The 12745-nt window shown below is 48.0% G+C and overlaps 1 protein-coding gene across 1 annotated transcript in view; it reads right to left on the bottom strand.

The window, feature by feature from the left end:
• The window catches only part of DSTYK (dual serine/threonine and tyrosine protein kinase), a 71162-nt gene extending 64619 nt beyond the window's left edge, over positions 1-6543 (bottom strand). Inside the window, exon 1 of the mRNA XM_056558075.1 lies at positions 6199-6543. Within this exon, the coding sequence (XP_056414050.1) occupies positions 6199-6406 (208 nt within the window). The 5' untranslated portion in view covers positions 6407-6543. The remainder of the gene's footprint in view (positions 1-6198) is intronic.
• Between the last annotated feature and the right edge of the window lie 6202 nt (positions 6544-12745).

Below are 12745 nucleotides of genomic sequence, written 5' to 3'. Positions count from 1 at the left end.
ACTATGAGGGGAATTCATCAAGCTTTTTAGACCGCTTTTTTCTATACAACAAAAAAATAAAAATAAAAAAAAGTCGCTTCAAATGTCTCCTGCGACTTTTGCTATGGATCATATCTGAAAGCGAACTACCACATGCAGTGCTTTAGACTAGTTTTATGCAGTGGTGATCGATTCGCAGCTGCTGTCCTTTACACACAAACACCAATTTACACCCCCCCCCGCGCGCGCGCGCGCACACACACACACACACGAGTATAAGCAGAGTTCTTGAAAACGACCCCCTCGGCTTATACTGGAGTGAACAAAAAACGCTTCTGGCTTAGCTGTGAGGGGATGGGCCAGGCTGTCCATCTTCACCGGGAGGGCCTCTTCTCCACTTCGGGCCGGCCCCGAACTAGTGACGCTGCATTGACGCCACTGCGCAGGGACGTCACGAACGTCTGCTGTGCACAGATGTCCCTGCGAATCGTCGTCGTCAACGCAACGTCACTAGTCCATGGCTGGCCCGGAGAAGAGGGCCTCCTGGTGAAGAGGGACAGCCCAGAACGACTAACCCTCCCCACCGGACGGTCCCTGCAGCATAGTTGGCCAAAGATGGACGGCCCGGACCAGCTCACCCTTCCACAACTGGGGAGGTGAGTAGAAAACAAAAAGGGGGGGTCTGGATAATGACGAAGGGATTGACCGGCAGTGATGATGAAAGGGGGGGGGGTGGGGGAAGAATGATGTATATCCCACCCTAGGCTTATAGTCTAGTCAATAACTTTTCCTAGGTTTTTGGGGTGAAATTAGGGGCCTCGGCTTATATTCGGAACGGCTAATACACACACACATATATATACATATATATTCCCACAGCGCTTTTATATATTTATGCCCTCGCAGTACTATGTGTAGCAGGCCGGCCGGGGAAGACAGCGGCATAGTGTTGGGGTCCCCGGTGGGCCTAATGCGCAAATACAATACTTTTTACACATAGCGCAGCGGCAGCCATATAGTATTGATGAATTCCCCTAAATATGTACACAGCGACCCAGAACATCTATAGGCTGCACATACTGGAGTTGCAGATTACTAGCACAACAATCTGCACACAACCATCCCCTTTTAATAAAACTCACTGGTTGGATCCGGGAAGGAAACCACCTAACTCCCAGAGAACTACGACAACAGACCTGCAACACCAAGGCTCCAGGTTAACAATAGTGAATGAAAGTAAGGAGCTCAATGCCGAATTCTCTAGATTTCAGAGTCACTCTTGCATAACCTCAAGGGCACAGGAAGAGGGACAGTTTTGCTAAAAAGTATACCCCTCCATAGCACCTACTATAAAAAAAAAAAAAAAAATTATAATTACAATGGTCTTAAAGACCCCTGTCTGCCCTATAGACACAGGGATAAACATTGGCTGGAAGAGTGTAGGATGGACTTCACATAGAACAATTATGAGAAACACTTCTGCCTAGTCTTGTACAGATGTTAAAGCCTAGAATAATTGACTCCCTTAGGCCCCTTTCACATACGCATCATCTGGCGGCATTGGCCTCCGGCATTGTAAAAGCACCAGAGGGAAACTGGTTGTAGAACTGATCCCATTCACCCAGCGTCTCCAGTTGGATGCCAGAGTGCGCACATGGACATCTTGCTGCATTCCCCTGTCTGGCAGGCACAATAATAAGTGTCAGATCCTATCTGATGCACTTTTGTCATCAGTTTTAGGGAGTTGACGCTGGGTTCTCAGAGCCGGACAGCAGACATATGTGAACCCAGTGAAGTCCTCTGAGGCATGCTTGGCACTTTCTAACAGAGGAGGCATACCAGCTGGAGGGTCTTCTCTATCCAGAAGTCATGCCAATATTTGTCACTATGTACATCTGTCACCAGTGTCACCTGCACTAACCTGTTGGTACCGACAGGTGACATTGATGACAACGGTACGAACTTGTCCCGTTCCATGCTGGGGATCTCCGGTAATCTTCAGCTCCGGGCCCGGCTTGGGGCACAGGCGGAGCTTAGTGACGTCACCGCTGCTGTTCTCTAGCAGCAGGACCCAGCACAGAGCAGCAGCGGTGACGTCACTGAGCCCCACCTGTGCCCCAAGCCAGGCCCGGAGCTGAAGCTTAACAGAAGATTACCGAAGATCCCCTGCACGGAACGGGACAAGGTAAGTACCATTGTCATCAGTGTCACCTGCACTGTCGGTACCAACAGGTTATTGCAAGTGACACTGGTCACAGCATCAAAGGGTAAGGAATGCTGGGAATAAACAATACCACATGAGGTTTCACAGAGCCCAACCAGGTGGCAAAGAGCTACTGGAACATCAGCTGGCAGAATGGTTGGCCAAGAGTAAAGTAAGAGTTCCTAAAATCCTGGTAACCTTCTACTGTGACCTGCATTGCCCGATCTCTGCTGCGGTGTTATGTCCCACAGCAGAGACAACACTACTACATGAACCAGGACAAGAGGTGGGAGGTAACAGCACCGTCACGGTGAGAAGTATCATTATCATTTGGTTTGTTTTTGGGGGGGGGGTTCTATTAGGCTGGGTTCACATCTGGCGGTCCAGGGTTGTCCCAGATAGAAACACTTGGACCTGCTGCACCCATCAGATGCCTTAAGGACTCAAATGCACCAGATCTATGGACGATACCGTATAGTTGGCGGTGCCAAAACTAGACATATGGAACAATGGCCCTACATAGGATTTTTACTTACAAAAAGCATACAGTCCATTTCAACAAAGGTTTTAGTCCTCGGTCACTGTATGTGAAGGGGACATCCAGTATCTATAGAACATATCCCATCATGCAATCTGCAGGGATTTTCTAGGGAGAAAAAAAAAAAAAAGTCTAGAAAGGAACTGAAAACAAAACAAACACAAAACAAAAAAAAAGGGGATATTCCAAAGTAGAGCGATCCTTTAAGACGATAATGCGGTTTACCTAATGCAGTGGTCTCTGAATTGTGGCCCTACGGATGTTGCAAAACTCCCAGCATGCCCAGACAGCCAACTGATCTAAAGGAAAAGCTCACTATGAACTACAAGGACTGTGAAACTGAACCTGACAGTCCCCTTCCCTGTTAGACATTAAAAAGATGAGCATCCATGTGTATGGGAACGCTTGGCACTGATCATCACTACCTAGAAGAGTGGGCATACCAGCTGGAGGGCACACATTCTACACCCCCTCTACCTAAACAGCAGTGGTCCCGGGGACTGCATCTACAGCCAAGTTCTGAAGAAGAGACCATAAAAGTAACGAGGAGCTAGAAAGAGACCCTATAGTAGTGTTTCCCAAACAGTGTGCCTCCAGCTGTTGAAAAACTACAACTCCCAGCATGCCTGGACAGCCAAAGGCTGTCCAGGCATGTTGGGAGTTGTAGTTTTTCAACAGCTGGAGGCACACTGGTTGGGAAACACTGATCAGTGTCTACACCAGTGGTCCCCAACCTATAGCTCTCCAGGCATGTTAGGAGTTGTAGTGTCACAACTGTTTCTCTGTTTCTTCTGTTTCCACTGATGCATGCTGACACTTGTGGCTGCAGTGCCATGCTGGGATCTGTAGTTCCCCAAGTACAACATACGCCTGCTCTAGTATAACAACCATGAGATGCGCTGTCACTTGTAGCTACAGTGCCATGCTGGGATCTGTAGTTCCCCCAGCACCTACAGATGCCTGCTCTAGTATCACAACCATGAGATGCGCTGTCCTGACACTTGTGGCTGCATTGCCATGCTGGGATCTGTAGTTCCCCCAGTACAACATACGCTTGCTCTAGTATCACAACAATGAGATGCGCTGTGCTCACACTTGTAGCTGCAGTGCCATGCTGGGACCTGTAGTTCCCCCAGCACCTACAGATGCCTGCTCTAGTATAACAACCATGAGATGCGCTGTGCTGACACTTGTAGCTGCAGTGTCATGCTGGGATCTGTAGTTCCTCAGCACCTACAGATGCTATCTCTAGTATCACAACCATGAGATGCGCTGTGCTGACACTTGTAGCTGCATTGCCATGCTGGGATCTGTAGTTCCCCCAGTACAACATACACCTGCTCTAGTATAACAACTATGAGATGCGCCATGCTGACACTTGTAGCTGCAGTTCCATGCTGGGATCTGTAGTTCCCCCAGTACAACATACACCTGCTCTAGTATAACAACCATGAGATGCACCGTGCTGACACTTGTAGCTGCATTGCCATGCTGGGATCTGTAGTTCCCCCAGAATCACAACCATGAGATGCGCTGTCCTGACACTTGTAGCTGCATTGCCATGCTGGGATGTGTAGTTCCCCCAGCACCTACAGATGCCTGCTCTAGTATAACAACCATGAGATGCACCGTGCTGACACTTGTAAGCTGCAGTGTCATGCTGGGATCTGTAGTTCCCCCAGAATCACAACCACGAGATGCGCTGTGCTGACACTTGTAGCTGCATTGCCATGCTGGGATCCCCCAGCACCTACAGATGCCTGCTCTAGTATCACAACCATGAGATGCGCTGTGCTGACACTTGTAGCTGCAGTGTCATGCTGGGATCTGTAGTTCCCCCAGTACAACATACGACTGCTCTAGTATAACAACTATGAGATGCGCTGTGCTGACACTTGTAGCTGCATTGCCATGCTGGGATCTGTAGTTCCCCCAGCACCTACAGATGCCTGCTCTAGTATCACAACCATGAGATGCGCTGTGCTGACACTTGTAACTGCAGTGTCATGCTGGGATCTGTAGTTCCCCCAGTACAACATACGCCTGCTCTAGTATCACAACCATGAGATGCGCTGTGCTGACACTTGTAGCTGCATTGCCATGCTGGGATGTGTAGTTCCCCCAGCACCTACAGATGCCTGCTCTAGTATAACAACCATGAGATGCACCGTGCTGACACTTGTAAGCTGCAGTGTCATGCTGGGATCTGTAGTTCCCCCAGAATCACAACCACGAGATGCGCTGTGCTGACACTTGTAGCTGCATTGCCATGCTGGGATCTGTAGTTCCCCCAGCACCTACAGATGCCTGCTCTAGTATCACAACCATGAGATGTGCTGTGCTGACACTTGTAACTGCAGTGTCATGCTGGGATCTGTAGTTCCCCCAGTACAACATACGACTGCTCTAGTATAACAACTATGAGATGCGCTGTGCTGACACTTGTAGCTGCATTGCCATGCTGGGATCTGTAGTTCCCCCAGCACCTACAGATGCCTGCTCTAGTATCACAACCATGAGATGCGCTGTGCTGACACTTGTAACTGCAGTGTCATGCTGGGATCTGTAGTTCCCCCAGTACAACATACGACTGCTCTAGTATAACAACTATGAGATGCGCTGTGCTGAAACTTGTAGCTGCATTGCCATGCTGGGATCTGTAGTTCCCCCAGTACAACATACGCCTGCTCTAGTATCACAACCATGAGATGCGCTGTGCTGACACTTGTAGCTGCATTGCCATGCTGGGATCTGTAGTTCCCCCAGCACCTACAGATGCCTGCTCTAGTATAACAACCATGAGATGCGCTGTGCTGACACTTGTAGCTGCATTGCCATGCTGGGATCTGTAGTTCCCCCAGCACCTACAGATGCCTGCTCTAGTATAACAACCATGAGATGCGCTGTGCTGACACTTGTAGCTGCATTGCCATGCTGGGACCTGTAGTTCCCCCAGCACCTACAGATGCCTGCTCTAGTATAACAACCATGAGATGCGCTGTGCTGACACTTGTAGCTGCATTGCCATGCTGGGATCTGTAGTTCCCCCAGCACCTACAGATGCCTGCTCTAGTATAACAACCATGAGATGCGCTGTGCTGACACTTGTAGCTGCATTGCCATGCTGGGATCTGTAGTTCCCCCAGCACCTACAGATGCCTGCTCTAGTATAACAACCATGAGATGCGCTGTGCTGACACTTGTAGCTGCATTGCCATGCTGGGATCTGTAGTTCCCCCAGCACCTACAGATGCCTGCTCTAGTATAACAACCATGAGATGCGCTGTGCTGACACTTGTAGCTGCATTGCCATGCTGGGATCTGTAGTTCCCCCAGCACCTACAGATGCCTGCTCTAGTATAACAACCATGAGATGCGCTGTGCTGACACTTGTAACTGCAGTGTCATGCTGGGATCTGTAGTTCCCCAGGAGTTTCTCCATAACTGCGCCATCCTCCGCCCCCCCCAGCGGCCTTACCGAGGTCTCCGGTGGTCAGGTCGGAGTCAGGTCCTCCGGGCACCCCGCCGTACGTATGCTTTATGTCCCGGAAGAAGCGCTTAGTGTCCCGCAGGTTCTGCTGCAGTCTTCCCAGGTGCTTATTGTAATAGGCGAATCCCCGGCCTAGCTCCCGCTGAAAGGAGCCCGAGCCCCCGGCAGAGCCATTCCGCCTCGCGCCCTCCTCCATCCCCGCTCAGGCCGTGCACTGCGCCCGCACAGACACCAACAAGCCGAGCGCACTGCCCATGGGACGGAACCTTTATCATCAGCGCCCCGGGGTGAGGCGGACAGCTACGGACACACACGCATGCGTGCAGAGCGGCGCGGGGGATGCTAGGAAATGTAGTTTCTAATGGGACATGTAGTCAAGCGAGAGAGCTGACAGCAGAACACACTTCGTCAGTGTTTTCCAAACAGTGTGCCTCCAGCTGTTGCAGAACTAATGCTCTCCGGGCAGGCTGGGAGTTGTAGTTTTGCAACAGCTGGAGGCAAACTGTTTGCAAAACACTGCACTACGTAGAGCATCGCTGCTGTGGTCTGCAGGTGGCGCAGTTGCCTACATCCATCCACCAATTCCAGCCGCCTCACTGCTCTTTGTTGGCGCCTTGGTTTCCCCCATACAATGGCCCCTGTATACAGACATTGTTGTGTGGACCTCAGTATAACGTCCTAAGAGAGACAGACCCTGTATTTCCCATTCACATTAAATGCGCCAAATCTTTATAGAAAAACACTACAGTACTACATTACAATACCAGTAGCGCCCCCTAGCCGAAATCCAGATGAATCTTATGTGCAATGTTCCTGTCAGCTACCAAGTAACTATACATGGACCGTCTTACTGTTTAGTACAGTGATGTGTTTGTTTGTTTGTATGTGTGTGTAATGTGTGGGGGCATTATATGGGGGTAAGTATTGTGGAAGGGCACTATATGGGGGTAACTACTGTGCATGGGCACTATTGGGGGGGGGGGGGGGACTATTTTGTTGGGGAACTATTAGGCTAAGTTTCCACTTGTTTTTTTTCTGGTAGTTTTTGGATATCTGCCACCGCAGTTTTTGAGCCAAAGCCAGAAGTGTATTCAAAAGGAATAGGACATACAGTATAAAGGAAGAACTTACACTTCTCTTCCCTAATGGATCCACTTCTGACTTTGGCTCAAAAACTGCAGTGGCAGTACAAACCTGAACCAAATTATTGTCACTACAATGACCACCACTAATAACCTATAAAGAAACCAAGTACCAAAAATATTCAGGTGATTACCGTATATACTCGAGTATATACGGTAATAGTGGAAAAAAATCTTTGGACAGAAGGGAAGTCATCCTCAAGGACTCAAGAAGATACATTTAGAACCAAGTGGGTTTGGGGACCTGACTTCTCAGTCAGGGTATTATTACCCCTTCTTTCGTTCTTCCGCCACATCCCTCCCTCCCCCTGCCGGGAGGTTTTCCTATGAGCCTGGCGTTTTTTGTTTTCCTGTAATATGACAAAGTGACAGAGAGGTAGATGGTTTGTCCGATTCCGTACTGTCCCCTTTCCGATTTTAAAACTAAAATATATGGCGAAAACCCTACCTGCGTGTTATACGCTGGTAAATCCACTGCTCACTGATTTAAAGTGGCCGCGATGCGACACCTGAAATTGGAGTCCTCAGTTCAGGTGTTGCATACGGGCCCGCAGCAGCCGCCGCTGGTCACTGTTCTAAAGTGGCCACAGCTGGGCTGCTGATCTTGAACAAGCATCTGGTGCTGCGGCCACTGACGCCGTGCAGAGGAGGCGGCAGGGGACAGCATTCATCAGTGCACTGAACATGAGCCTGTCTGAGCGCACCAGGTAAGAAAAAAAAATTTTTAATGAAAAAAAAAATGACACGGGGGTGAAGGAAATGATGAGGCACAAGGGCAAATGATAAAGTACAGGGGGGAAATGATGAGTTACAGGTGGGGGGGATGAGGCACAGGGGAGATCAGAGGGGGAAAATGATGAGGCACTGGGGCAATCAGAGGAGGGGAAATTATGTGGCACAGGGGATCAGCTGGGGGGAATGTGACACAGGGGCTGATAAAGGGGTGAGGAATGATGTGGCACAGGGGGATCACACCGAGGAGCAGGAGGCATGATGTGGCAAATGGGGGGAATCACAGTTGGAGGAATGATGTGGTATGAAGTTTAGAGCTTTCAAGTTATTTATATTTATTTAAATGGGCACTGTCACCAACTTTATTTTTTGATATGTTGTAGTACTTATGTACTACAACATATCTCTAATATACTTTTATTATTATTTTTTTCATTAAAAAGGTTTAATTTACATTTAAAACCGGCCACTGAAAAAGGACTGATTTTGGAGTGGCAATCAGTCCTTTTTAAGCTAGGCTGCACACGCTCCCTGCCTGTCAATCAGACAGGCGGGAGCGAGCGCATTGGCTCCCCGGCCACTGGCTGGGAGGCCACTCCGCACATCGCCGCCGCCTCGTTGCCGCCGCTGTCCCTGCACGCCTGCTGCCGGACTCTGCAGTAACTGCAAGTGTAATGAGGGAACGGGGTATGCGGGGCAGGGGGTGGAGGAGGGACCGGGCTAGTGCCGTAGCGGGGTGGCGGGGGGGCTGGCCAGTGGTGGAGAACGGGCTAGCAAAAAAAAATAATAGGATGGTGGGAGCTACCCTTTAAATATACTTGGTAAAATAATGGTGCATGTAATACGCCGATAAATACATATATTATTGTTTTTTTTATACAATTTATTTTTGCCTTGTTATTATCATTGTTACCTGCCCTTCTCCACATGTAGCTTGAAATTGAAGTTTTTCTTTTATTCCGCCCAGCCACTTGGCTTTTAAGCCAATTTGAGAGTAGGATTGGACATCACCGAGGAAGAGCGCGCATGTGCTTGAAATGCGTCTGTTGTATCGATAGCTGAATCTCACAGGTGTACTGCGCTGTCATCACTTCAATAAAGATGAACTTCTTTTGGATATGTTGAATCACCTTTGTTTCTTTGGAAGCACTTCATCTGTACCTGTAAAGCAAGGGAAATGTCAGAAACACTCCCCCCCCCCCCCCCCCCCCCCTCTTTAGCCACCCACCCACCAGCAGGCAATCCCATAGAACCAACCACACATGTGATGTCTCATCAGCAGGGGAATTCTTGGCTCCTGTGGGATTTAAAACCCAGCCAGTTCTCTTGATCGGTGGGTTATTCTGCTGCCTTGTACAGAAACACTAAGCTATTAATTCCACTTTCCCTGTTCCTTTATCTTATATCCTTTTATTGCACCCCCAGGATTGTGACCTTTGGCTATTCTTCTGACTGTGTACCTGTTGTACTTGCTCTGACCACCGATTTGGATTAACCAGTAAGGCCTAGACTTAAATGACTACCTGAAGGATGAGCTAGCACTAATTGAAATGCCTACCACCCTGAAGAGCCTTATCCTCTAGTCACCCAAATGCATCATCGAGAGAACACAAGGAAATCAATGCGCTCTACCTCCGCTGCTGCGATGCACTTAATCCTCTGGAGACACTATGCCTGTGTTTTTCCCCCAGCAAACATGGCGAACCTATGCAGATAAGCTTAGTCTGTGGGCCACTATCAGAATTTAAAGGGCAAAGAGAAGAACACTCTACTTGTGCCTCTAATGTGCCAAGCCTGTTTATATCCTGAAGGATTGTGCAACAAGACCACAGGTACTTTCTTACCTCATATTATATTTCATCCTGCCAGTTTATACAGTAATGCTTCCTCACATTTCGTCATTTCTATCTCCTTACAGCTGGGAATTAATAAGGCCAAGCTAACAGCCATCTTAGACTCAGGTGCCAGCCGCTGTTTCTTTGACTTATCCCTTGCTGCAGGTCTTAGTCTAACAACACGCACCAAGACACATCCTTCTTTGCTCCACCTGGTTGACGGTAGCACACTAAAAACTGGTTCTGTCACCTTGAAATGCCATTCAACCCATATGCCCATTGAAAACTGCATCAAGAACAGGTCTTATGGGACATGGTTCCCTTACCCTTGTTTTTTGTTATCCTGGGTATCACAAGGCTTAAAAAACACAACCCTTCTGTGGACTGAATATACGGCAAACTTACTTTCTCCTCTCCTCATTGTCAATATACATGTCTACAACCACAGGTCTAGACCTACTGAAAAAAAAATACCTGGAATATTCACATGTGTTTGAGAAGAAAGATGCTGATATCCTACCACCCCATCAACAGTATGACTGACTTATTGAGCTACTGCCAGGAGCTCCTCTACCCATTGTTGTATCTACTACCTCTCAGAACCAGAGTCCCAAATCCTGAAGGAGTATTTAGAGGGCCAAATACCAAAATATCCATAAAACCTTCAACAGCTCCTATTGGTACTGGCATATTCTTTGCGGGCAAGAGGGACCTAGGATTTTGACTTTGTGTGGACTAATATTCCCGCAAGTTTTCTAAGGCAAATGCAACTATGATGTAGGGCAATGTGATCTCCTGACAGCACTAAAGGAATAAAGACATTGGCTAGAGGGTTACAAATACCGAGTGGTGTAAAAAGACACAGGAATCTTGAGTTTTTGCGATCAGCAAGCCCGACCTAAGACCTCGGCAAGCCCGGTGGGCCCCGTTTGATCAACAGATCACATACCTGCCAAGTTAAAGAAAAATCTGAAGAGAAAATTAGAGGACAGTATGATAGTAAAATGTAAGGTGAAAGTTCTTGCTCCTTTTATACTGGTATTTGGTAACTGTATGACACGTATTTACAGGTTTAGGGTTTGTTCACATGTGCATATTTTTGCTGCAGATCTGCAGCAGATTTGCTGTAGTAGATTTTGCTCCTCATTGAAGTCAATGCTGCAGATCTGCAGCAAAATTACGCACATGTGAATGTACCCAAAGCGGATCCGCGGTACTTTAAGCTGAAGATCCACCGGTGACCGATCCATAGTGTGCCTCCAGCTGTTGCCCCGACCCATGGCCTGCTCGCAACGGCAATCCACTGCTCTGAGCAGACACACAGGTCTGCGAGTCATCGCGCACATGCGCAGTGTACACTGCCGCAATATCTGAGTGCACTGCGAGTGCACTTGGCAACTCGCAGGCCCCTGTGTGGCTGCTCGGAGCAGCAGGTTGTCACAGCGAACAGGCCAGAGGGCACGGCAAGGCGGGGGTGGGGCGTTTAGCAACAGCTGGAGGCACACTATGGGTCAAGTAACCGGCGGATCCACAGTGTAAAATACACTGCGGATCCGTTACGTGTGACCCTACCCATTAGGTACATTTAATGCAAACTAAATGATTGAACGCAGCATCAATCCGGCAACATATCCAGTAAGGGTAAATTTAACCATGCAGTAGATATATATATATATATATATATATATATATATATATATATATATATGGGAAAATTATGGGAAGATCCACCAAAGCTAGACTTGGTTGCTGCAAGACTGGCAAAGAAATCCTTATTTCCTTCTGATGAATCTTCTAAGCTTTCAGACCCTTTGGAAAGGAAAGCTGACAGTCTAGCAAAGAAAACTTAACTCGCAGCAGCATCTTCTTCTAAGTTGGCGATGGCTTCTGTCCCGGTAGCTAGGGCATTGAGAATCTGGCTGAGCCAATTATCACAAAATATTGAAGAAGGAGTGTCTAGGTTTCGCCTTCTCAAAGGTGTGGATATGATGAAGTCAGCAGCTGAGTTCCTGTGTGATGCACTCATTGATGCGATGAAGTTCTCCTCCAGAGCTCTCGCTCTTTCCAACGCTACCTGGAGGGCACTATGGATTAAGCAGTGGGGAGGAGACATTTCTTCAAAATTCAGTTTTGTCAGCCTCCCATTTCAGCCCTCCTCTTTGTTTGGGCCGCAACTTAAAGAAATCTTGAAATCCTTTAATGAGAAAAAGGATGCTGCCTTTCCTTTAAAGAAAAAGAAACCTGCCCGAGCCCTTTAACGGAGATCCAGAAGTTCGCCAAAAAGGAATTATTCCTTTCGCTAAAATAGAAAAACTGACTTCAAGAAAAAGCCGGAGTCCTCTGCCTCTAAGAAAAAGGCTTTCTCCAAGAATAAGGACTTATGACGCCAGCAGAACATTTCCGGTGGGGGGCAGGCTAAGATTTTTTTCTCAGCTTTGGCAAGAAACATCATCAGATGCGTGGGTCACAGACATCATCACAAGAGGGTACTCTCTCGAGTAAAGAATCTTTCCTCCGGAAAGGTTCCTCCTCAACAAGGCCTTCAACCCTGTGGTAAACGAATTAAGGGAGCAGTTTATTCTGAAGCATGCACTGGAGGAAGTTCTGCCTCAAGAAAGGTTCAAAGGGCTGTATTAGCCAATCTTCGCAGTTCCCAAGGCTTCAGGAGACTGGAGGCTAGTAGTGGATCTATCCTTTCTAAACCAATTATTATTATTTTTTTAAACTGCTTTTATTGCAATGTAAGTGCTCAACACAATAAATACAGAAGGAGAATATCAAAAGCTGGTGGTGAGACATTCAGATATCATCCGACACCATGCCGAA

Source organism: Hyla sarda, chromosome 2 (genome assembly GCF_029499605.1).
Source record: "Hyla sarda isolate aHylSar1 chromosome 2, aHylSar1.hap1, whole genome shotgun sequence".
NCBI classification, from domain to species: Eukaryota; Metazoa; Chordata; class Amphibia; order Anura; family Hylidae; genus Hyla; species Hyla sarda.
This window is presented reverse-complemented; position numbering and strand designations above follow the sequence as displayed.